This window comes from Acomys minous (genome assembly GCF_964271855.1).
Source record: "Acomys minous genome assembly, chromosome: 13".
NCBI classification, from domain to species: Eukaryota; Metazoa; Chordata; class Mammalia; order Rodentia; family Muridae; genus Acomys; species Acomys minous.
The window spans coordinates 47948256-47975205 of NC_140495.1; the positions used below are offsets into that span (position 1 = coordinate 47948256).

Consider the following 26950-nt stretch of genomic DNA (forward strand, 5'->3'; position numbering starts at 1 on the left):
ACTGTCAGCAAAGTAGGTTCCAGAAGAAATGTAGGTACTGCAACATGAAGTAATATGTGACAACCGACAGCTAACACACTGAACAAGAGAAGCTGATGTGCATCCCCACAGGTCCTATCCCCAGCATAGCACACCCAAGTGGAAGACAGCAGGGGCCTTTTCATACACCAATGGCCAACTGTCAGAAAATTTACAGTAATCCCATTTGTAATATCTAACAAAACCCATTTCAGACAATTTAACCAAGGAGATCAAAGATGGCTGTATTGAAAACTAAAATATTGATGATGGAAACAACACAGAGAGGAAACAAACTACGGAATAAGTTAAAATGTTAAACTCCAAAAACATGTATGAGCCCAGCATGGTGGCACATGCCTTTTAATCCCAGTATTAAGGAGGCAGAGGTAAATAGCTATATTTCATGTTTATGAATTACAAAGCAATCTTTATACATACTGCCAGAGAAGTCTGTAAACTCAATGTAGTTGCCGTGGACACACCCAAAGCATTCTTCAGAAATAGAAAAAACAATTCTGTAATTCACATGGAACCTCAACAGTACACATCACCAAAGTGACCTTGAACATAAGAACAGCAGACAAGCCAGGGGAGGTGGCGCACTCCTGTGATCCCAGCACTCAGGGAGGCAGAGGCAGGCGGATGGCTGAGTTCAAGGCTAGCGTGATCTACAAAACAAGTCCCGGACAGCCAAGGCTACACATCAACCCGGTCTCAAAAACCCAAAACCCAACCAAACAAAAACAGGCAAAAAAAAAAAAAAAATCAGGACAGACTACAAGAAGCTGTAGTAATCATGGTCCCAGCAGAGAGGGCTCTAGAAGACAGCACCGAGCTCCACCACCCTGATCTTACACAGAGGTCTGGTCTTGTCTTTCTTTTTCTTTCTTTTTAAAGATATGACCAGGAGAGCAATAATTACAAAGTTGCACAGCAAAGGACACAGAAAGGGAAAAAAACTAGAGTAAATTAAAAATGTTAATATCCAGACCAGGTATGGTGCTGCATGCCTTTAGTCCCAGCACTTGGGAGGCCGGGGCAGGCAGATCTCTGAGTTTGAGGCTATCCTGGTCTACACAGTGAGTCCAGGACAGCCAAGGCTACACAAAGAAACTCTGTCTTGAAAAAAAAAATCCCCCGAAGTTAATATCCAAAACCATATCCCAGTACTTGGGAGGCAGAGTCAGCTAGGGCTACATAAAGCGACCCTATCTCAAAACAACAACAAAATAATCCCCACCACTACTACAAAACCCTCAAACAAACAAACAAAAACAGAAAACCAACTATGTATGAGCTCAACAGCAAGGAGGGAGGGAGACAGACAGAGACAACAGAAAAAGACCCAAGTGTGTGTGTGTGTGTGTGTGTGTGTGTAATATATATCATATATATATATATATATCTCAGTATATGATATATATAGCTCACTTCCATCTCTAACTGCAGTTCCTGGAGATCTGATACCCTCTTCTGGCCTCCTCGGGCACTGCACATGTGGGGCACATACAGACAAGCAAACACTCATGTACACAAAAATAAACCTTTTAAAAGATAAAAGATAACAATGCTTGGGAGAATATGGAGGAAAAGGAACCATTACAGGCTATTGGTGGGAATGTAACGAATACACACACATCATAGAAAACCGCCTGTAAGGGGGTTTCTCGTATGATTACAGCCATCCTATTATGAATATATAAACTGTAAGACGCAGTGTGGTGAGGAGACGTCTGCACTGTCTGGAGGATGGGCCCTGAAGAACCTCTGAACAGCAGCCCTGGGAGCACTGAGGAGTTAACTTCCGTGCTTAGCCTATGTGGTTCTGTGGAATTCTGTGACATGATGGCATCATAGAAGGCACAGTGAATAAAAGGGGCCAGTTCTGCAGTTAAAGTACTAATGTGTTTAATTTTTGTCTCACTGTATAAAATGGTGAAATATAAGGATGTTTTAGAACACACAGATAGACACCTTTACCAACTATAAAACAACAGTTACACTGACATCTAGTGGTGGCACCGGAAACATCCAGGTGTCATGGAAGCTTGCTGTGCAGATCACTTCTCTTCGCAATCTTCACTCCTTTTCTGATATGCTTTCCTAAACTCTTCACCAAGCATGTCGACGTCGTCCTCTCTTTTAAACACTCCCTATGAAAACAGCATTTGTTGGTTACTTTTGAAGTGAGTGTTTCACTAGATGCTCTCAGGGCTCACATGGGCACGAAGCTACTCAAGTTACCCAAGAGAATGAGGTCTACTCAGCAGGTTCAGTTTCGCCAAGACTGTGGGTTCAAGGGCATCCTGAGTCTTCTTGAGCTGCCCCGTTTCTGACTGGTCGCCTTCAGAGTAGAAGGCTGTTGTCGTGACCTGTGCCCTTGTGCTCTAACTGCGCTGTGACGGCCTACCTAGCTCGGCAGGAATGCAGCTCCGTGCCTGCTCGAGTCGGCCCTTGTCTCACGGAGCTGTCGTCGTTATGAGGGAGGAGACGTGAAGAGGCTGGTCTGCACTAGATTACCACAGGGACACATTTGTCCTGTCTGAGTTTGTGGCTCACTTTGGGAGATTTAATTGAACTCTAATAGGTCCTGTCTGTCCTCAAAAGTATCTTCTCCACTAAAATGTTGAAATCTAAAGATCCTCTTAGCAGTCGTAATCTTTTTCATTAAATATATCAGACACAGGTGGATTTTAACATCAGTCTATCATTTTGTATTAAATCTACCTAAGTAGACTGTAAGACCCTATGACTAGCAACTTTCTTTCTTTTATTAAGATTTATTTACTTAATAAGTATACAGTGTTTTGCCTACATGTGTGCCTGCAGGCCAGAAGAGGGCACCAGATTCCATTATAGATGGTTGTGAGCCACCGTGCGGTTGCTGGGAATTGAACTCAGGACCTTTGGAAGAGCAGGCAGTGCTCTTAACCTCTGAGCTGTCTCTCCAGCCCAGCAACTTTTAATAATTTTTCTTCTCCTTTCATTGTTAGGTACTGAACACAAAAAATATACACTTGATTCAGCACAGTCAATAAAGACCTCAAACAACATGACTTGTATATTTGAAGGGCTATGTTTTATGAATCTATTTATATGGACAAGGAAGCTGATTATTAGCAATCACAAAGTATTTCAGATACACATGAAAATTCACTGCCTTTTGGAATTACTCTCAAAAGGTAAGACTGCCTCGTACCTACTTACAACCAGCCTCCTGTAGAGCAGACTCATCTGAGACTCACTTTAAGCATGTCTGTAACATCTTCATTTTGTCTATTTATAGTTGCTCCAGGGTAGTTTGTTTTTAGATTTCCCATGCAATAAGGAGATAAAAAGGCCTCAAAAATGTAGCTCAAGGGCTGGTAGTATAGCTCACTCCATAGAGCACTTGCCTAGTAAGGCACTGGGTTAGCTCTCCAGCACTGCACAAGCTTGCAAAGTAGCACGAGCCTGTATGAGTACTCGCCCTCAGGAGGCAGAAGCAGGAGGAACACAGGTTCAAGGCCATCCTCAGTTACTCAGGGCGTTCCAGGCCAGCCTGGGCTAGACTTTGTCTCAAAAAGTGAGTGAGTGGCTGGGCAGTGGTGGCGCATGCCTTTAATTCCAGCACTTGGGAGGCACTTGGGAAGCAGAGGCACGCAGATTGCTGTGAGTTCGAGACCAGCCTGGTCTACAAAGCGAGTTCAGGATAGTCAAAGCTACACAGAGAAACCATCTTGAAAAACCAAAAAAAAAAAAAAGAGTGAACGATTGATTGAGTGAGTGAGGGCGGGAGGGAGGGAATGAGTACACAGAGACGCGCAACAGCTCTAGCTCAGATGACTAGTCATGCTCCAAGAGCAACTCTTACTACAGAGGGTTTCAGAAGGACTGTGGGGTTCAACAGCTGCCAAGGTCCCAGTGCTTCCCCAGAACAGCACAAAAGTGCACGACCTTACACCAGCCACACTCTAGAACCCCCCCGCACTCTAGAACCCCCCCCCCGCACTCTAGAACCTCCCGCACTCTAGAACCATGCTGCTGCTGTTGTTTTCTCCATCGTTATAGGTCATGAAGATCGCATGCTAAGATACGTGTCACTTACTTTGGGGAGATAGCCCAGCAAGTTTGTAGCATGTTCTTTGAGGAGCTTCAGCCTTTCTTCTTCAATAACCTCATTGATGCAGCCCTGCCGTCTTTGCTGTAGCTGTAATTCCTCCAGCTCATGTTGCTGAAAATGAAGTCAAAATGTCTTAACTGTCGCAAAATATATTACTCTCTTGTGAAGTTTACAAATAATACTGTTCTTGAAGTGAACTAAATAATAAGACAGCTAGTTAACTGTAAGTTTAGAAGATAATAGTGTATTTTTACATATATAAATATCCATACCTGTATTTTTAGCATCATTACGTCTTTGAACTCTTAAGAACAGTTGTGTCCCAGCCACACTTTGGTTTTCTTTATTTGTGGTGCTGGTGTTTGAAGCCATGGCCTGCGCCTTTTCACTGTCTCCGTTCTTGCTTACTGTGCTAACAGCTGTTACTGTCAATAACTCAACACTTGTAAATATTTACCATGTGTCAGGCAAACTGCACTTTCTAGATCAGGATCCCCTTGAAGACTAGATTCAGGCCAAGACTGGCTTACTCCACGCCTAAGAAATTGAGGCTTTTATCTGCTTTTATCTGTTAGTTCACTGAGGTTTAAGTGTGAAGGGACACAGGACTCACTGATGGGCAGATTGACCAGTTACACAGAGACAAGGTGGAAAAGCCAGGGAGCAGGAGACCTGATGGCCTCTGCGTTTTCTGTGATTATACCATTTATGCTTTCTTTTTTAAACATGTTTTTGGTTTTTCCTTCCTCTTCCTCCTAAGCTGTCATGTTCTCTAAGACTCAACCCTAGCCCTGACGCTGTCTCGTTGTGACGCAGTGTCTCACCTAAATTTCTTTGTGCTGCTTAATTCCAGGTAAACACTTCTCAAAAATGAACCAACCAAACCAACACTGCCTAAGCTTCTAAAATGGAGCCGCACATGTGGTCTGTGGGTTTCTTGTACTTGAAACCTTCAAATTATTTTGCTTCCTTCCTTCCTCTACCTATGTGCTAGGGAAAAAGTCACAGAGTCTCATTCATCTTCTGTAAAAAATATTCGAATTCCTCTGTCACCTCCTAGTGCTGCAGTTTAAATCCATGAAAGTCAGGCTGCGGCTCCTGCTGTTTATGGTGCTGCCTGTCCTGAGAGGCCGCAGGCGCCACACTTAGGGTGCTTCATTTCTTCCAAGCATCCACACACAACTATCTTAGGTTCTTCAAACGTGTCCTTTCAGCGACACACAGCATTTGAGTACTTCAGTTTTATCAATGAAACAAATATTTAAGTCAGTGTGTCAAATTTACAAGTTGGTTCCCTGTCTAACTTCTTGGGTTTTTTTGGTTTTTTTTCTTTCCTTTTCTTTTTTTTCCAAGACAGGGTTTCTCTGTGTGGCCCTGGCCATCCTGGAACTTACTCTGTAGACCAGGCTGTCTGTCCCTGACCTCAAGAGATCCCCCTGCCCCTGTCTCCCAAGTGCTGGGATTAAAGGTATGCCCTACTACTGCCTGGCCCCCTGTCCAACTTTTTTTTTAATTAATTAATTAATTAATTATTTATTTATATATACGAGGTTCTATTTGCATATATGACAGAAGAGGGCATCAAATCCCATTTTAGATGGTTGTGAGCCACCACATGGTTGCTGGGAATTGAACTCAGGACCTCTGGAAGAGCAGACAGTGCTCTTAGCCACTGAGCCATCTCTCCAGCCCTCTGTCCAATTTTTAAATCTATATTTCCAGGGCTGGGGAGATGGCTCAGTGGTTAAAAGCACTGTCTGTTCTTCCAAAGGACCCGGTTCAATTCCCAGCATCCACATGACAGCTCACAACTGTCTGTAATTCAAGTTCCAAGGGATCGGACACCCTCACACCAATGCTCATAAAATTAAAAAAAAAAATCAAGTTAAATCTACATTTCCAATAATTAACCTCTTTTGGCCATAAAAATTAATGTGAACAAATACATACTCCTTCAAGAGCTACTTTTCTCTCTACATACTCTTTTGACATGGCCTGCTCACTGCAGGTTGTAATCAGTAGTCACCTTAAGGCCTCACCTCTCCAGGTCTAACTGGTCCTCAGCATCATCAGTGCTGCATGGTTAGCATCAGAGCAGCCCCTTCTCCATTTGCACACGCCACCTCCTACACTGAGACTCAGTACATGCCTTACTGGTCTGCCTATCTCCTCCCCAGCATCGCCCTTTTCACACCTACTCAATGCTGTGACCCGAATCATCTCCCACATGCCAATCTTAACATGCCATTTTCTTAATTCTTCAGTGACTTCTCTTGGGGAAAAAACTACCTTAATATTCAAAGGTACATGGTGTGTAATTCCTCTCTGTGTACCAATGCCTCCATACTTTATCATCAAACACAATATATACTTATGCTTTATTTTTTATATCTTTCTCAACCAAGACTAAGCTTATTATATCTCAACACCAGCACATAAAAACCTCAATAATCAGTTTCTAGATGCTTTAAGTAAGTGGCTACTCAGTAAACTTATGGATCACATGATCAGTAAACAAATATCTACTTTTGTACGACACATAAATAACTCTGAGTGGGCTGGGAAATGGTTCAGCAGCTAAGGTGCTTGCTGAGTTCATATCCTCAGACCTGAGTTCATATCCTCAGAACTCAGGTGCAGTCGAGTGTAAATGATTCCCCGTTCTGACAAAATGGGAGACAGCAACAGGCTGGGTGGCCTCCAGCACACCTGCAGTGGGTCTACAGACCCCAGCTCCAACAATCGAACACATACACACACACACACACACACACACACACACACACACACACACACACACACACGCTCTCAGCAAATGTCTGCTGATGAATAGGTGAGCTAGTTGCCACGCAATGAGAATAAGCAAAGAAGCCACGGCTCGCCTCACCTTGTCGGCGAGGAGCTGGCTGCGCCGGTCCTCGATGAGCTTCTCCGCGGCTCGTTTGTGCTCCAGCTGCTTCATTCGCTGTTTCTGGGCATTCATGAGCTCTATGCGGTCGTCTTCAGCAAACTTGGCCAGCATGGCTTTCCTAAAGGTCTCCTCCTCCTCTTTTGCAGCCTGTAGTATTATTTCCTTCAGTGCCATTTGGTCGTCAAAGTCTTGCTTCATCTCCCTCTGCCGCCTCAGTTTCTGCTCTGCTTCCTCCTGCACAACAATGCAGCCAGAGGTAAGCGCTTCTGTCTGGTCTCAGTGAGCAGCAGGCAGAGCGGGAGGCTCGGGCGCTTGGGGCCAGCCTGGCTGCAGGGAGCTGCACTCAACACAATGGGTGTACAGCATTTGGGTATGCTGTGGACTACAGCGTAAAACCACATAAACAGAATTAAGCCTTGTGTGACAACACTGTCCCACCCCCTTAACTAGTTGAATAAAATGATGTGTTTTTTTTTAATTTATTTTTATTGTATGTGTGTGTGCATGTGCATATGCACGCGCATGTGTAAGTGCCCACTGAGGCCAGAAGAGGGTTCTGGATGCTCTGGACTGCAGTTATGGGTCCTTGGGTCGTCTCCAAGAGCAGCAAGTGAATACTGGTTCTATAACACGGAGGTCATTTATTCTAAAATTTTAAGTTGTATATAGCAGCCATCTTCTTTCTAAGCTCAGAATTTATGTGTAAGTGCTTTAAAAGGAGCTACTGTGAAAGTCTGTGCACACACCCGAGTTTACTGATGCCGAACCAAGGACAATTACATCATCTGTGCACACCACTCAACAGTGCGCAGCCTCCTCCCTTTGTGAAATCACAGCTGCGTGTATCCACTCTAGTGTTCTAACCTCCTCCAATTCTCAAAAACCAAACAAACCCCAAATACAAAACAAAGCAAAAACCTTGCAAAACAGTTAAAAAACAGTCACCTAGCAATGAAATTAGAAGTTTTCCAGGGAAATAGAAACTTATGGGATACAACTAACTTCCTTTCCTGTAAGCTCTTAATTTCTAAACACGTGAAAATTCTCATATACGAAAAATGTAAAGATTTCATAGTAAGCATGCACATTCCTAACACCCGAATTCTACATTACATCTTTATTCTTGTCCTATCATCTGTTTATCCACTCACCTACAACTGGCACAAATCTTTTTTGTTTTATTTTTGTTCTTTTCAAGACAAGGTCTCTCTATGTAGCTCTGGCTGTCCTGGTCTTGCTTTGTAGACCAGGCTGTCATTGAACTCACAGCAATCCACCTGCCTCTGCCTCCTGAGTGCTGGGATTAAAGGAGTGCAGCACCACTGCCTCACTGCGCCACCACCGCCCAGCAGTTTTCTAACCTAATCATCCTTGCACAGCCTCTAGGCAGCCGAAGTCCGCAAGCAACTAAAACCCTAACAGCCACACCAGCCGCTTCATGTTATTTCATGTGCAATGTGCCGACTCATCCCTTCCTGAAAATAATCAAGCCCCTCAAGGACGTAGTTCTTCTTCGCCGCTCTGGGCACATCACGTTCCAGACTGCATATTTGTACTTACTTGCCAAGTAATTGCACAGACGTCAAAGGCTTGGAGAAGACAGTTTAGTTTGTGACATTCAGTCTAAAATGCTTCTTGAGTTTATGACATCTCTCTGCATACAGTAATGTGATTTATGTAATAAAACACACACACACACACACACACACACACCCCTACCTATTGAGTCCTGGCAATCTACCACCTCTGTGAAATTTTGACCTAATTCAACTGTGAAGACATCTTGGAAAAAAAAAAAGAGGAAGCCGTTTGGCCGCCTGCTGTGCTGTGAACATTTCCCCACACCCTCTGCTGGGTCTGTGCTAGTTATCAGGACGGGCTGCCAAACTTCCTGTCCTTTCCTGTGTTCTAAAGCCTGTTACATGGCCTTGAAACCTGCGAGTCATCTGTTGAACAGCCACTCTCAGCCCATAACTTTCTGGACTCTCTGCTGCGATCACAGCCTTCAACAAGGACTTGCGCGTGGGTACTGCATTATGGGGACAGTCCCAGCAAGCAGCAGTGAGGAATGGAGTGTTAGCAGGAAAGATAAAAGCCAACACAGGGCACGTCACAGAGATGGTCATACTGTGCGCACTGCAGCTGTGCTCCTGGGACCTTCCCTGGGAAGGACAGAAGGAGCGATCACCCAACAGTTACTGTCCAGTTGGTGAGGCCTGTGTGGAGAGGCCTGCTCCCTGCTGCCAGGTCTCTCCCCCACGTGTGGAGAAGCTGTCAGTGCAGTTAATCTAAGCTCTCACAAAAGTGCCCCACAGCTGTCCCCAAAGGACAAAGTAACATTGTGAATGAATTTCCAGAGAATGCGACCTTGGGAAAACAGCTGATCTCACAAAGCTCCATTCACTCATAGGACAATTCTCGAGGACTTTTTAATACAGCTAAAGGCTCACGTGCTGTGTCCTGTTTACACACCCATCAGCTAATGGACAGGTTTTACTATTAAAAATGCTGCTGTGTACATTTGTGTGTAAATACATGTATTTCTAAACCAGTAAAGATAATACTTTCCAGTATAACCTCTGCTGTATCCCACATATTTTGCTACATTAAAAAAAATTATTTTCATTTGCTTGGTGCTTATCTAGAAATGTATGCTTCATTATGGCACACTTAAGGACTACACAGTCACTGTTAGCACTGATTTTTCCCTGTAGTGAGAAAACAGATTTGCTATGACTTGAAATCTTGTGAATTTACAGAGGTTCGCTTTGTGTCCTAGGTGCTGTGTGTTGAGCTCTGTGTGGATGGCTGGAATCTGTACTGTGCTGTGTTTGCTGGGTAGAGTCTTTCTGAACATTTGCCGGGTCAGCTGTTGTAGGCTATCATTAGGCAGTGTTCTCTGTTTCCTGGGACTCAGGCACAGTCATGATAATGGAGCACTGAGATCTGCTGCTCTGGTTGCAAATCTTCCTACTTCCCCCTTCCCTTCCAGTCAGTTTTGGCTCATGAATCACAAAGCTGTGTTGTTCACATGTCTTAGGATTATCACATGTACCTGGATGAATTTATTTTGACTACAAGCTTCCTAGTCGCAAAGCTGACTTTGGGTCATGTTAACACACACACACACACACACACACACACACACACACACACACACACACACACACACAACTCCAGTCTGCCTTCCCGACATCCTGCTCTGAGGCTGCATGTGCACACATTTAAGCTGTGCAGACTGTGAATGACACAGCTGCAGCGAGTCTCCACTCTTATAGCAAGTCTAAGCACCTTTTACCGGCAGCATTGACACCGTTTACGCACAGTGCAATCCCCAGTGTGGCTGGGTGTAGTTAGGTGTCTCCCCACAGCTCATCTCAAACCCTCTCCTCCCTGGTCGCTCCCGCCGAGCGAGACTCACTTTCACTCTCAGTCTGACGATCTCGGCTTGTTCCTCCAGGTACAGCTCCTGCCGCACCTGCTCCAGGTCCTGGCGCTGCCGCAGCGTTTCTTCCAACTTCTGGATCAGCTGTTAAAAAAACACGTTTAGAAAGCCTGACTTGGGCGACTGTGTCGGGAGTTCAACAATCTTTTAAAAAATTAGTTCTTTTCATACCAAATTCTGGCGCTGGACCCTCTTTTCCTCGCTCTCTTGAACTCGGGCAGTCCTCTCATCTTCTCTTTGTTGCTGGATATTTGCAAACTCTATGATTTTCCGGTTCTCCTCCTCCATCTCCTCACGCTTTTTCTTTTGCCAGAGGGCTTGCTCCCTCTGGAACTCCTCAATATATTTCTGAGTTGCAGTCATTTTTTCTAACTTTTGCTGTCTTTCTCTAAAAAGCAATCAGGAGACTTGTTTTCTAGTTACAGAAATAATAATAAAGGAACAAGAACTAAATAGACTGTTTAGAGTCTATCAATCCGCTAGCCAAGAGCACACTTTCTGGGGATCAGGTGACTTTCCGTGAACCCAGCAGGCCTCTCTTCCGATGGTGACGTTTCAGATGGCATTCTGTACTTACGCTGTGTGCCAAGGACAGCCATCAGAAAACACGGCTTCTGACGTCTAAGATGCACAGATTTAAGAAAAACAAAGGCATACTACTTACACACCTATTATTTTTCAGGCCAACTATTAATGTGCATGCTGACAGAGACGAGGCAGAGCTGCACAGGCCACGCTGGCCAAGCATGCGGGCTGGGCGGCAGCTCTGGGGCTCGCGCCTGTGGCGTGTACTTACAGCTGGTCCTCCTCGTAGATCTTCCTGACAATTTCATCAATCATGAGCTTCTCCTTCAGCAGCTGATCATACGCCTCCTGCTTTGTCCTCTCTTGCTCTTCGAGCTGCTTCTCCAGGTCCAGGAAGTACTGCGCCTTCTCCTTGTTCCGCTGCTCTTGCTTGGCGCTCTCTTCCTGCCGCAGCCTCTCCTGCTCCTCCATCATGATCCTGGCTATTTCAGCATCGCGTTTCTAGCATTAAAATCAAAATTTATCCTTCACTTTTGGGAGTGAGCACAGTTTATTACAGCAGTATGGACAGACACAGTTGCACACTCAGAAACCTGATGTGTAAATAATTTTTATCTATTAAGTAAAAAGTGCTTGTGGCCTGGAGGGTATGAACGATGAGTCAGACCCAAAAGGGGCATTCCGACTCTTTCCAGAAGCTCTTAGGGCAATGCCTAGCAAAGATAATCAAGTGCATGTTCAGAAAATACAAAGTAAAGTTGTAAGTATTTGTTAGTGACCACTTTAGCCACCAAACCATTGCTTCCTCTGTAGGTTACGCAGAATCAGTTCCTGGTGTCATGATTCACCAGGCGCTGTTGAGCACCCTCCCTCCCACCACTGCTCAAGGGCCCCGAGCAGCTCTCAAGGCCCCCCCCCCCCACTGGCGCTCTTTCTTGCCGCGCATCCTTCTCTTTTATTTACTAAGGCTCAGCGTGGCTCAGCACACGGCACTGTGGATGTTCACTCTTGTTTTCATTTTCAGTCATGCAGTGCCAAGCCCACTAGGTTAGAAACAAGCCTTTACTTCCTCTCAGCATGTTCAATACCACTCAACTAAGTAACTTTAAACACACTGGAGCAATGATTAAAACTACCCTCTGTCTGTTGTGCCCACATCCCAGCTGCAGGAGCAGTTAGCAGGAGAGAGAGAGAGAGAGAGAGAGAGAGAGAGAGAGAGAGAGAGAGAGAGGAAACTGGAAGACGAATGCAGCCGTTCCTGACGCTGACGGCACCATGCCAGCCTGTCACAGTGACTTGACCACAAGTTCTCCTGTGCTCATGCTGTGTTACATTCTTCTAGAACATAGAAGATAGCAAAACAAATATATGATAAGAAAAACGTGCGTAGATATCCACAGACTTACAGAAGCACAGAGAGGAAAGCCAGCTAGGGCCGGAGGGACGGCCTGCTGAGTCAAAGCTGCTCCCCACATGACCTGGGTTTCAGCACCCACACTGGGCAGGTCACAACCACTTGCAACTCCAACTCCACAAACCCAAGTCCCTACTCTGGCTACTGTGGGCACTGCATGCATGTGTGCATGTAGACACACACACATACACACACACAACACACACAAAACAAAGCGAAACAGTAACAGGCGCACACACACTTCTCTATTTAGTCAAGTCCTAGGAGTATATGCGGGTCACTTTTGATTTAGAATAGTGGCAATTTTAGAAGTCAAATGTCTACAATGGCCACGGGTGACCTCCTGTGTCAGAGTAAGCAAAACCACAAACAATGGAACAAACCAACTGGACATTATGCTCTATTTATCACTGGAAAAACAGAACTATACAGTTCACAAACAGGCCTCCCAAACTTCCTTAGGTCTCAGGCTGTGGGTCAGGACCCCCTTGTGGAGAATCAAATGACCCTTTCATGGGGTCTCATATCAGATATCCTGCATATTGCATATTTACATTAAGATTCATAACAGTAGCAAAATTACAGTTAAGAAGTAGCAACAGAATCGTTTCATGGTTAGCAGTCACTACAACATGAAGAACTGTGTTGCAGGGCCACAGCATTAGAAAGGCTAAGCACCAGTGTGTTAGAACCTTCTAGAATAGTCTGTGTCCATCCTGATGAGTTCTCCTGTAGCACACTGGTTAAATGCTGTGTTATCACATCTATAATCCTATGTGTGTAAGCATGTCTGTTGGTATTCACAAGCCATATGTATAAACATATGTGTATATGCAATTGTCTGGCCTCCCTGTGGAAATGAGCTCTGGTGACAGCATGCCCCTTGGTTTTGTGTGTTAACTCACACCACGTGACACAGCTGCTGGGGCAGCTCCTCAAACTTCTACCTGGGAGCAACCTAGCCCTACAAAGTTAGACAGGGGTGAAAACAGAAACCCGGGAAAAAGTGGTTACTTTCAAAAAGAAAATGAGAGATGAACTAGAAACCCAGGAAAGGAGTGCTTATGAAACAAGAAAGCTTCTGCATACAACCGTCAGGCTTTAAATACTCAAAAAGAAGCCAGGTGCAGTGGCGCACGCCTGTAATCCCAGCAGAGGAAAGGAGGCAGAGGCAGGTGGATCTCTGTGAGTTTCAGGCCAGCCTGGTCTACAAAACAGGATAGCCAAAGTTTGTTACACAGAGAAACCCTGTCTCGAAAAGCAAAAGAAATAAATATTCAAAGATTAAAAAGTGGAAAAGCATAGTAGCTACAACTTAGGATACAGACAGTGTGTACTGAGTTAGCCTGTCAGGGCAGGAAGTTCAAGAAGAACAGAGCAAATGTGGGGAGCTACCTGGGCCTGAAGGCTCCAGGGTTCAGGCAAACACAGCTCTGGAGCAGGCACCTGAGGGTCTGAACTTTACAGTGTGGGGAACGTGGCCAAGCAGGTTCTTCACTGAGGAGGCCGCTCTCAGAACTGGCCTGCCTTGGCGGCAACGAAACTGAGCCAGCTGCCCCGCGACAGGACGCAGACTTACCATTTGCTCGTACTTGATGGCGTCCTTCTCAGCAATCTGGGCTGCTCGCTCCTTGTTCATATAGGCAGCTTTCAGCTTCTGCTCCAACTCTCTGAGCTCAATACTGTGGGGAAAATGCAACTTTAAACTTGAAGACAATAAAGAACTCAGCTTCACAAGAAGTTTGGTGAACTCTTCTTTACTCAAAGAGCATACCCAATGGGATCATTAGGTCCACAGGTGACTCATCCATCACATTTGATTGACACAGCGCTTGAGAAAGATTGCTCTTACCTAACTTAACCTTCCTTTACATTTATTATTTATGTATTTGAGTTTGTCGGAGTCCTGTCCTTCCACTCTGCGGGTCTGAGATCAAGCCTAGGCCTTCAAGCTTGGCAGCAGGTTAGTATTAAACTAGCTTGCCGACCACAGACTAGTCTATCCTCGCAAAGCAGTCTCCTTTGGCTATCTTTGTAAAGTCTTAGCAGAATGTGGGAACCGTATCTCCAGTTCTGGTGCCTCTCAGGTTGACTGACAGGAAGACATGGCTGGCTTTAACCAATTTCATCTTAAGCAGCATTAAGAAATTTGTGGCAGGGCCAGGAGTGCTGGCATGTGCTCCAGATGCCAGAAGCTGGGAAGCAGGGGCAGGCGGACCTGAGTCTGAAGCCAGCCTGCTCTACACGGGGATCTCAAGCAGACCCCAGCTCACACATAAACAGTAGCAACAAAAGCCAAATAGTCTAGGATTCTACAAGGCTGGCTTTTTGTAATTAGAAATCATTTTAAAATTTATCCTTAAAGAAAAAGAAAGGAGATCAGTACTTCACTTTCACCATCAACGTTACCACTAACGTCTACTAACGCAGCTGGCTTTCCTCAACATTTCTGTGGGCTGAGGCCGACTCTGGTGAGGCGCTTGCCTCACACGACCCTGGCTTCGATCCCCAGCAGCACAACAAACGGAGTAGTTTATGTGAGTATCTTTAAGTTCATGCAGGATTTCCAGGAAAAATATTAGCTATAAATGCAAAGATCTAACTAAAGCCTCACTTTGAGGTGCTTAGGGTGACACGAGGCACAGTGACGGAGATTGCAAATGCAAGTAGCAGAAGCCACGGCACCTGTTCTCTCTCACTTGCTGCCTCATCTTCTCATCCTTCAGACTCTCCTGCTTCAGTCTGGCCAGTTCATTTGCGAGTTTCTCTTCCTGTTCGAGCTGTCGATCCCTCAACATCTTGTTCTCTTCTGCCTGAACAGAGAAGTGAAGCTTTAGTCACTTGTATCCTCGAACAGGCTTCTCTACAGCAAACTAAATGCCCTGGCAGCAATCCCAACTGCTTACTTCATATTTCAACAAATACATTTCAGATATTCTACCACAGAAAAATTTAAGTATTACCATATTACAAAGAATATTAATATACCTATATATTTATTAAATTTACCAATATTTTGTAATTTTTTCTCTAATCTTGTTTTCCACTCCATTTTTCTTATTCTCTAGTTATCTCCACCATGGTATTTTAAATCAAATCCTAGAGGCTGGAGAGATGCTCAGGAGTTAAGGGCAGTAGCTGCTCTTGTGGAGGACCCAGGTTTGTTGGTTCCCAGCACTCACATGGTGGCTCACAGCCATCTGCTCCAAAGGCTCTGATGCTCTCTTCCTTGGCACTGACTTGCATACAGTGCACCCACACACATAAAGAGAAATACAGGTAAGTAAGACAGCCCTGGATGCTGCTGCCCACCATGGAAACCCCTCAGTGTGGCTCCACCTGACAAGAATAACCACACCACACACTAGCAGTACTTCCTGAGTGAGGGCTAAGGTCTTGCCCACACTCATTTCCCCATTGTCTCAAGTTTTTTCAAAACCAAACAAGGTCCACACATTGTATCTAATTGTCTTTTTCATGTCTCCTTTGTTTTATATATTGGTCACCTCCATCCGCCCCCACTTTTTATCTATTTAGTCTGTCTACGTTAGGGTTTCCATTGCTGTGACCAAGGCAACTTGGGAAGGAGAGGGTTTACGTCAGCTTACAGCTCCACATTATAGCCGCTGATGAAGGAAAGTTGGGGCAGGCACATGGAGGCAGGACCTGGAGGGAGGAGCTGATGCGGAGGACAAGGAAGGATGGCTCTGAGTGGTGTGCTCCTCATGGTTTGCTCAGCCCATGGGTGGCACTGACCACAGTGAGCCTGGCTCACTCACATCAACCATGAATCAAGAAAATGTACCATAGGCCAGTCTGGGTCACTTTCACAACTGGGGTTCCCTCTTCCAAAATGACTCTAGCTGTGTCAAGCTAATACAAAACTATCCTATTTTAATAACTCATGTTTTCCGGTTCCTCTCTCAGGAATTCCCTAAACTGGCCTCTCTCATGCTTTCTGTGAAACGGTGGGCAGACAGTGAGGCTTCAGTACTCTCTGAGTTAGGAAGCACACGGTGGCACAGGACTGTCCCCGAGGACTCTGGGCCGAGGCCAGAGAGCATCCAAGCACAGCCTGGGCTCATAGTGAGCTCCAGGCCAGGGCATATCAAGACTGGTCTCAAAAGTAAATAAATAAACAAGCAAAACAAAAATAACACATGAAAAGTGTTCAACATCATTAGACATCAAGAAATGCTGGTTAGGAACCGGAGAAGTGGCCCTCAGCTTGGTCTCCAGCATCCACCTCAGAGGCTCACCACTACCTGTCACTCCTCATCCACCTCAGAGGCTCACCACTGCCTGTCACTCCTCATCCACCCACCTCAGAGGTCACCACTGCCTGTCACTCCACATCCACCTCAGAGGCTCACCACTGCCTGTCACTCCACATCCACCTCAGAGGCTCACCACTGCCTGTCACTCCTCATCCACCTCAGAGGCTCACCACTGCCTGTCACTCCTCACCCACCTCAGAGGCTCACCACTGCCTGTCACTCCTCATCCACCTCAGAGGCTCACCACTACCTGTCACTCCTCATCCACCTCAGAGGCTCACCACTGCCTGTCACTCCTCATCCACCTCAGAGGCTCACCACTACCTTCACTCCACACCCACCTCAGAGGCTCACCACTACCTGTCACTCCACATCCATCCACCTCAGAGGCTCACCACTACCTGTCACTCCTCATCCACCTCAGAGGCTCACCACTACCTGTCACTCCACATCCACCCACCTCAGAGGCTCACCACTACCTGTCACTCCACATCCACCTCAGAGGCTCACCACTGCCTGTCACTCCACATCCACCTCAGAGGCTCACCACTACCTGTCACTCCTCATCCACCTCAGAGGCTCACCACTGCCTGTCAATCCACATCCACCTCAGAGGCTCACCACTACCTGTCACTCCTCATCCACCTCAGAGGCTCACCACTACCTGTCACTCCACATCCACCTCAGAGGCTCACCACTACCTTCACTCCACACCCACCTCAGAGGCTCACCACTGCCTGTCACTCCACATCCACCTCAGAGGCTCACCACTGCCTGTCACTCCTCATCCACCTCAGAGGCTCACCACTACCTGTCACTCCTCATCCACCTCAGAGGCTCACCACTGCCTGTCACTCCTCATCCACCTCAGAGGCTCACCACTACCTTCACTCCACACCCACCTCAGAGGCTCACCACTACCTGTCACTCCACATCCATCCACCTCAGAGGCTCACCACTACCTGTCACTCCTCATCCACCTCAGAGGCTCACCACTACCTGTCACTCCACATCCACCCACCTCAGAGGCTCACCACTACCTGTCACTCCACATCCACCTCAGAGGCTCACCACTGCCTGTCACTCCACATCCACCTCAGAGGCTCACCACTACCTGTCACTCCTCATCCACCTCAGAGGCTCACCACTGCCTGTCACTCCACATCCACCTCAGAGGCTCACCACTACCTGTCACTCCTCATCCACCTCAGAGGCTCACCACTACCTTCACTCCACACCCACCTCAGAGGCTCACCACTACCTGTCACTCCACATCCATCCACCTCAGAGGCTCACCACTACCTGTCACTCCTCATCCACCTCAGAGGCTCACCACTACCTGTCACTCCACATCCACCCACCTCAGAGGCTCACCACTACCTGTCACTCCTCATCCACCTCAGAGGCTCACCACTACCTGTCACTCCTCATCCACCTCAGAGGCTCACCACTACCTGTCACTCCACATCCACCTCAGAGGCTCACCACTACCTGTCACTCCACATCCACCTCAGAGGCTCACCACTACCTGTCACTCCACATCCACCTCAGAGGCTCACCACTACCTGTCACTCCTCATCCACCTCAGAGGCTCACCACTACCTGTCACTCCACACCCACCTCAGAGGCTCACCACTGCCTGTCACTCCACATCCATCCACCTCAGAGGCTCACCACTACCTGTCACTCCACATCCACCTCAGAGGCTCACCACTACCTGTCACTCCTCATCCACCTCAGAGGCTCACCACTACCTGTCACTCCACACCAACCTCAGAGGCTCACCACTGCCTGTCACTCCACATCCATCCACCTCAGAGGCTCACCACTGCCTGTCACTCCACATCCACCTCAGAGGCTCACCACTACCTGTCACTCCTCATCCACCTCAGAGGCTCACCACTACCTGTCACTCCACATCCACCCACCTCAGAGGCTCACCACTACCTGTCACTCCTCATCCACCTCAGAGGCTCACCACTACCTGTCACTCCTCATCCACCTCAGAGGCTCACCACTACCTGTCACTCCACATCCACCTCAGAGGCTCACCACTACCTGTCACTCCACATCCACCTCAGAGGCTCACCACTACCTGTCACTCCACATCCACCTCAGAGGCTCACCACTACCTGTCACTCCTCATCCACCTCAGAGGCTCACCACTACCTGTCACTCCACACCCACCTCAGAGGCTCACCACTGCCTGTCACTCCACATCCATCCACCTCAGAGGCTCACCACTACCTGTCACTCCACATCCACCTCAGAGGCTCACCACTACCTGTCACTCCTCATCCACCTCAGAGGCTCACCACTACCTGTCACTCCACACCAACCTCAGAGGCTCACCACTGCCTGTCACTCCACATCCATCCACCTCAGAGGCTCACCACTGCCTGTCACTCCACATCCACCTCAGAGGCTCACCACTACCTGTCACTCCACATCCACCTCAGAGGCTCACCACTACCTGTCACTCCTCATCCACCTCAGAGGCTCACCACTACCTGTCACTCCACACCCACCTCAGAGGCTCACCACTGCCTGTCACTCCACATCCATCCACCTCAGAGGCTCACCACTGCCTGTCACTCCACACCCACCTCAGAGGCTCACCACTGCCTGTCACTCCACACCCACCTCAGAGGCTCACCACTGCCTGTCACTCCACACCCACCTCAGAGGCTCACCACTGCCTGTCACTCCACCCACCTCAGAGGCTCACCACTGCCTGTCACTCCACACCCACCTCAGAGGCTCACCACTGCCTGTCACTCCACATCCATCCACCTCAGAGGCTCACCACTACCTGTCACTCCACACCCACCTCAGAGGCTCACCACTGCCTGTCACTCCACATCCACCTCAGAGGCTCACCACTACCTGTCACTCCTCATCCACCTCAGAGACTCACCACTGCCTGTCACTCCACACCCACCTCAGAGGTTCACCACTACCTGTCACTCCACCCACCTCAGAGGCTCACCACTGCCTGTCACTCCACACCCACCTCAGAGGCTCACCACTACCTGTCACTCCACATCCACCCACCTCAGAGGCTCACCACTGCCTGTCACTCCACACCCACCTCAGAGGCTCACCACTACCTGTCACTCCACATCCACCCACCTCAGAGGCTCACCACTACCTGTCACTCCTCATCCACCTCAGAGGCTCACCACTACCTGTCACTCCTCATCCACCTCAGAGGCTCATCACTACCTGTCACTCCACCCACCTCAGAGGCTCACCACTGCCTGTCACTCCACATCCATCCACCTCAGAGGCTCACCACTACCTGTCACTCCACATCCACCTCAGAGGCTCACCACTACCTGTCACTCCACATCCACCTCAGAGGCTCACCACTACCTGTCACTCCACATCCATCCACCTCAGAGGCTCACCACTACCTGTCACTCCACATCCATCCACCTCAGAGGCTCACCACTACCTGTCACTCCACACCCACTCAGAGGCTCACCACTGCCTGTCACTCCACCCACCTCAGAGGCTCACCACTACCTGTCACTACAGATCCAAGAGATCCAATGTCTGTGGTCCCTGAGGGCACCTGCATTCACATGAACATATCTACATGCAGACATACCTTTAACATAATTAAAATAATAAAAGTAAATAGTTTAAAAAATGCCAAGATAAAGGTGAAGCAGTGGCTGAACACCTTTAATCCCAGCACTTAGGAGGCAGAGGCAGGGGAATCTGAGTTTGAGGCCAGCCTAGCCTACAGAGTGAGCTTTAGAACAGCCAGGCTACACAGTAAAACCCTGTCTTGAAAAACAAAACAAAAACAAAAACAAATTAAAATTACATTGAGATATAATACTAGACTATCTATTAAAACACACACACACACACACACACACACACACACACACACACACACACACACACACCCCAAAACAAAAGTAGTGGTTACACCAAATAGTGAGAAACTGTATCATGCATACATTGCTGGGTGAGAGTATAAACTAGCTGGAAATCAGCCTGGTGGTTTGTCATGAAGATGACATACAATTACCACACAATAAAACAACCACACTTTTAAGCACTTGTCTCAGGAAAAGAAATCACATTGATTTTTTTAATCTATATTTAAATATATGCAGCAAATTTATTCATAATATCCAGTTGAAAATTCCTCATCAGATAAAGGGTCAAGTATACTGTGGTACATCCACACTACAGAATACTACTTGGCAATAAAAAGAAAATAAGCCATAAGAAATAAAATAAAATACACATAAAAATACAAATTTAAAAAATCCTATCTTTAAGAAGATAGGATTCCAAACAAAAACACTTAATTGACGCTTTCTCTTTGTTCCACACATGAGAAAGGCTTTAAGGTTCTCAGTTTGTTGGATTTGAGTTAAGCAGAAGGGAGCGTGCCCTGAATGGGGCCAAGCTGCTCAGGAGCCCTGTTATGAGTAGAAGCAGCTAGGTAGAAGCAAGCTCCAGCTGGCCAGGGAACATGTGGGGCAGGAGGATCTCGATGGAACATCTACAAGGTGAACGGCCAATAACTTAAGCCCCTAAAACGGCCTTGACTGTGGTGGGAATACATCCCAGCCAGCACTTGGTTCAGTCTGTTGGACAGCTGGGAATCCAGCACGCCTGTGTTCCTGACCCAGACACTAGGAGTAAACACGAGTTGTTGTAAGCTGTTAAGTCTGCAGCAATGTATTACACAACAGAAAGGTGCACACCGAACTGCACCCCTCATAACTCTCAGACTGGGGGAGGTGACGGAGACATGGCACTAAGGTAACCTGTGACCTTAGACCACAATAAGAACAAAACAAGGAAAAAACAACAAGCAAACAAGCACATACTGAGTAAATCCTGTAGTTCAATCAACAGAATAGTAGGAAGGTTAATTTCTCTGTGGTGACAATTTCATGGTTTTCATCTTCTATATAAGACTCTGCAGAGGGGCTGGAGAGATGGCTCAGAGGTTAAGAGCACTGACTGCTCTTCCAGAGGTCCTGAGTTCAATTCCCAGCAGCTACATGGTGGCTCACAACCATCTATAATGTGATCTAGTGCCCTGTCTTCTGGTGTGCAGGTGTACATGCAGACAGAGCACTGTATACATAATATAAATAAATAAATCTTTTTAAAAAAAAGACTCCAGCATAAGCATCTTGCCTCAATGTAAAAAGCTATAATATACATATTTCCCAGGTCTGTTCACCAAAAGGTCCTAGAGGAGTGATAATCTAGGAATAATGATCTCTTCCACCTTGGCACAACAGCTAATGCCAGGTGTGACACAAGGCATTTACAAGATGAGCCCTGTGTTGGCCCACTCCTCCAGAGGGGTAATGATGGAGCTAGTATCATTCTGAGTCTTATGTTTGAGACCCAGTAGATAAAATAATAGTTTGGTCCTGTCCAAACTAACACCTGCCAACTTAAGACACAGGAAGAGCCAGTGTTACAGAGTCCAAGACAAAAAACAAAACCAAAAGCTCCACGCCAGATACCTCAACTTGAAGGTGTCTATATCAGGGAGAATTAGCTGCTTTGGCAACTATCAGTCTCTTTGTTCTAGTCAAGCCTTCAACTGACAGAATGAGATCCTCTCATGTTAGGGAGGGCTGAATGCTTACTCAGCCCACTGACTTCAATGTCACTCTTATCTGAAAACACCCCAGAATAAGGTCAGCTGAGGGCCCAGTCAAGCCGACAGGACAAATCAACCATCATAAGATACTCTGTTCTGGCAAAAAGCAAGAAAGATATCAAAGATAAAAGTTGTTTTGTTGAAAGAGCACAGAAACAACTTAAGGGCAGCCTCTCAAGGGCAGGATGATCTGAGGATCAAAAGACACAACATGGAGTTGGTAAGACGGCTCAGAGGGTACAGGCACGTGTGGCTAAGATTGAAGACATGTTCAAGCCCCAGGACCCACAGGATAGGAGGAGGGAAGCGACTCCTGCTCTTCCTCCTACCCCTCTACACACACACACACACACACACACACACACACACACACACACACACAGAGAGAGAGAGAGAGAGAGAGAGAGAGAGAGAGAGAGAGAGAAAGAGACAGACAGACAGACAGACAGACAGACAGAGAGAGACAGAGACACAGAAACACAGAGAGTGAGACAGAGACACAGAAACACACAGAGAGAGACAGAAATTTAAATTTGCCCTTAAGAAAGTAAATCATAGAGGCTAGGGCTGTAGCTCAGTAGATTATAAGAAGCCAACTCTAAAGGCAGATTTTGACATAGTACAGAAATTTGCTTTAAGTTAGATGATGACATCATGACAGTATGTGAAAGAAAAAATCCCTGGTTCGTCAGACGTACACAGATGCACAATGACCATTGCTAGACAGAGTTGGGGTATCTGGGGGTTTTCCTTAAAGGCAAAATAAGAATAAAAAGCATAGAAAAGATGAAATGTCCAGGATTTGCCTGTTCGGTTAAAAGATCAGGTGTAAGCTACTGGAACTTAGGACAGAAAGGAGCCAACACCGTTAAGCCTTTCTTTTGCTATCCTTGATAGACCCTCAAAATACTGGACATGGCACACTGGTACTCAAAACATCATAAAGTAGGACATTATTTTCACACTTATGAAAATTCACCTATTTCACTTCCTGTTTCCTCTTTTCTACCACAATCTCCTAAAAATATTTAGAAATACCTAGATAGATATCGGGATGTAAACACATGCATACAGTGCCTAAATTCTTCAAAAAAGTAAATAGGAATAAATTTATATATCTCATACATATGTTCATCTCCTACTACTTAATAATGTCTATATTTAATGTTGGTAATTTTTAAAAAGGAATTCTTGTTGGGAGGCTGTGCAGGAGGAACAGCTCTGGAACTCATGGAATGCGGCCCACTCGTTAGCAAATCCACGATGGGTGTGTCTCGGCGAGGCATAACCCTGAGAACTGCATGTCCTGAGGACTTCATGCTGTTAGGGAGCACAGCTCTGCTTGTTACCTTTCCAGTCCTTATAATCCTCTTAATATGTGAATTGTGTGAGCACTATAAAGGGGGCGCCCAGCCCCTCACTGGGCAGTGTCACTGGCATGCGCAGTAACAATGCTTGGTCTCTCACAGGCATTGCAGCTGGAGCAGATTAATGATTTAAACATCACCCTTGAAAACAACCTGCAGATGTAGATTGCTAACAATGACCACTACTCTTAGAAAGAATTTGAAAAAATAGATTGTTCAGCTAGTTTCTCATGCAGAAAAATCTTAGGGAACAATTTGAAGTTAAGAAAAAGTGCACTCTTAAGAGTTAAGCAGGGACGTTTTGATGTTGGTGAGCACAGACAACACCCCAGTTAGCGCTGGCTGACATGACTCTCACTGAAGCTGGACTTTGCGGTGACTAATTTCTTGGTTTTGCCCTCAGCTTCCTGACATGATTTAATAGAGATTATTAATGAGTAGATGAGCACCTTTAGGATTTAAAGTAGAAATGGCTGATTATTTTTGTATAGAAGTTTAGATTTGTGATTCTTTTATGATTTTTATAAGATTACTTTTTAAGATAACTGATTCTTTCTTTGTAACCAAAAATTGCAGCCTGCTGGTAAAGAAAAGCTGGCTGAGAAATCACCTTGCCTGGTTATACTCTGGTAATATGTAACAAGTTGCTTAGTTACAAATGTACGTAGGTTCTTGGAAATAAATTGTTTTTCATGTTCATTTCTCACCCCTAATATGTAAAACATTTGATCACGTGAAGGTATTGGGGAGCATGCCTTCCTTCGCCATCCTCACTGTAAGCATTCACTTAAAGAGAAATAGAATGTAACCACATTGTGAGTTTTGTACTGCTTGAGAGATCTTGCTGAGATGTGTAAGTTCTGGGAGAACTACGGCTGGTGGAATCTTTCTCCATCCACAGAGATGTGTGTACGTGTATGTGTACGTGTATAAGGTTGTTGGAACTTACTCATTGGAATCTTGTTCCATCCACCAAAGTATATATGCATAAGTACAGTAGCTGGTTGGGTTGGAACTTGCTCTTAGGAGTTTGTTCCATCCACCAAGATGTGTATGTGTGTGTGTGTGTGTGTGTGTGTGTGTGTGTGTGTGTGTGTGTAAAGTGAAAGAAACTTGACAGAAACAGCAGCTTGCTGAAACCTACCTTCTGGAGTCTGTCTTACCTCATCATCAAGCATAAGTGTGTGCGTGCACGTGTGTCGCTCTTTTCTCTCCTTCTTTCCCTTTTTTTTTTAGACATTTGCCACCATCAATGGAAGCCTCACTAGGAGCCGTCAGCCCTAGCCCCCACTAGGAGCCGTCAGCCCTAGGCCTCACTAGGAGCCATCAGTCCTAGCCCCCACTAGGAGCCGTCAGCCCTAGACCTCACTAGGAGCCATCAGCCCTAGCCCCAGCTTGCCTGCATCAGTGGAAGTCATTGCCGGGAACAATCCATTCAGGCCTGGAAGGTGGCCCTCAGAGAAAGTGCAGGGTCACCAGCCAGCCACGGGATCCATGGTATCAAAGCACTTTGATAAATTCTTAAATTTCTTATTTGAAACTTATAGAAGGCAACACCGTTGTACTCATATAAACAAAACTGTGACATTAACAATTATGGATTTCACATTTATGTTTAATAACAGGGATGCTTATTATTTTTTAAAGGTTTATTTATTTACTATTATGTATATAGTGCTCTGCCTGCATATGCACCCACAGGCCAGAAGAGGGCATCAGATCACATTATAGATAGTTGTGAGCCACCATGTGGTTGCTGGGAATCGAACTCAGGACCTCTGGAAGAGCAGTCAGTGCTCTTAACCGCTGAGCCACCTCTCCAGCCCAGGAATGCTTATTCTTACCACACACTGCTCTAAAAGCTTCAGATTTGCTCATTGTTAAGGCAATTCTTGGAAGGGAGTAAGTACCATTATCACAGTTTATAGATACAGTATAAAAAGCAACCAACTGACCCCAAGTTCTTCAGCTAAAATAACCAGCGCTCCCAAAGCCTCAGTCAGTCCCAGCTTTCTCTAGGGCCTCAGCTCCCCGCAGGCCTGGCAGTCATTTCTCCACAGAGAAAACCTTAGCGCAAACCTGAGCTTACCTTTTGGATGGCTTCCTCCATGTCCAGCTCAATCTGCTCATTCTGCAGCGCTCTGAGGAATCTCTTGCGGTGAACTCTCTCGTTGTTTTCATTATACACGATCTGGTTCCGGGCTTGCCTCTCTAACTTATTCAAGACCTGGACATGCAACGATCTGCGGAAGTTTTCATCCACCAACTTCTGATGCCTCTCACTAAAGCTCAAAGCCCTCCTGGACGCCTACAACGTGGGGGAAGGGAAACACACAGAATTCAACGCTCCATGGTCTCTTTTTTTCAAGATACTGTTGGAAATCCCTCTAACAAACGAGGGAAAAAACGGGCAACAGTCTGAATGGGTTTGGGCCCCCTTCCTGAATTCAGAGTATACCTAATGAAAATTTAAACACGAGAAAAAATGTTTAACGTGATAGGGTAAACATGATGACGTGCTGGTTAAGCGGGTACTAATCATATTCCCTGTTTTGTAGGCAAAGCAGTAAAATTTGAAGTAACTTAAAATTGAATAGCACCAAGGGAGGGCGAAAGTCAAGCTCTGCAGCTGCAGCTTAACCACCAGTCAGAGCAGAGTTAAAGAGGTAGCTACCTCAGTGAGAGGGAAAACAGTGCAGAAAAGCCTGGGGGCGTCCCTCATAAAATAACCCAGAACCTTCTAGAAAGCTAAGTTTCTCATTGACCTCTCGGATTATGCACTTCAAATTATATTTAAGAGGCAGCGAGTTCTGTAAATAAACAAACATCTCAGAGAAAGGATAAGCTCACACAGGGAGGGGAATAGGGTAAAAGAGGAAAGGAGGGAGGGACGGGAGGATACAAGTGAGGGGATAACAATTGAGATGTAAGCTAAATAAACCAATTAAATAAAAAATAAAATAAAATAAACAAACATGCAGTTTGAAGGTCCCCGACCCCTTCCCGGCCTCTAAGCTGCTTACCATCCTGTCTGATTTTAAAACTCGTCCTCCAGCTGGGTGAGTCTCCAGCCTCAGCAGCAACCTAGGCACCTGAGTCCGCTCCCGTGTTTACCCCGTGTCCCGGCAACCGCTAAAGCGCGCCGCCCGCCCCAGCGGGACGCAGCCTCCCATTGGCTGACACACTATCCAATCAGCACGGATAATCTTCGTTGCCAGGCAGGAGCGTTCCTCCT

The 26950-nt window shown here is 46.3% G+C and overlaps 1 protein-coding gene across 1 annotated transcript; it reads right to left on the minus strand.

The window, feature by feature from the left end:
• Window positions 1-1904: 1904 nt before the first annotated feature.
• Window positions 1905-26840, minus strand: MNS1 (meiosis specific nuclear structural 1). Its single transcript, XM_084752897.1, has 10 exons — window positions 26739-26840; window positions 25805-26023; window positions 15104-15231; window positions 13998-14100; window positions 11276-11505; window positions 10651-10867; window positions 10456-10563; window positions 7011-7268; window positions 4109-4234; window positions 1905-2174 (listed from the first exon to the last, which is right to left on the minus strand). Exons 1-10 carry the CDS (start codon window positions 26739-26741, stop codon window positions 2082-2084), a joined length of 1485 nt encoding a protein of 494 aa, XP_084609023.1. The 5' UTR covers window positions 26742-26840; the 3' UTR covers window positions 1905-2081.
• Between the last annotated feature and the right edge of the window lie 110 nt (window positions 26841-26950).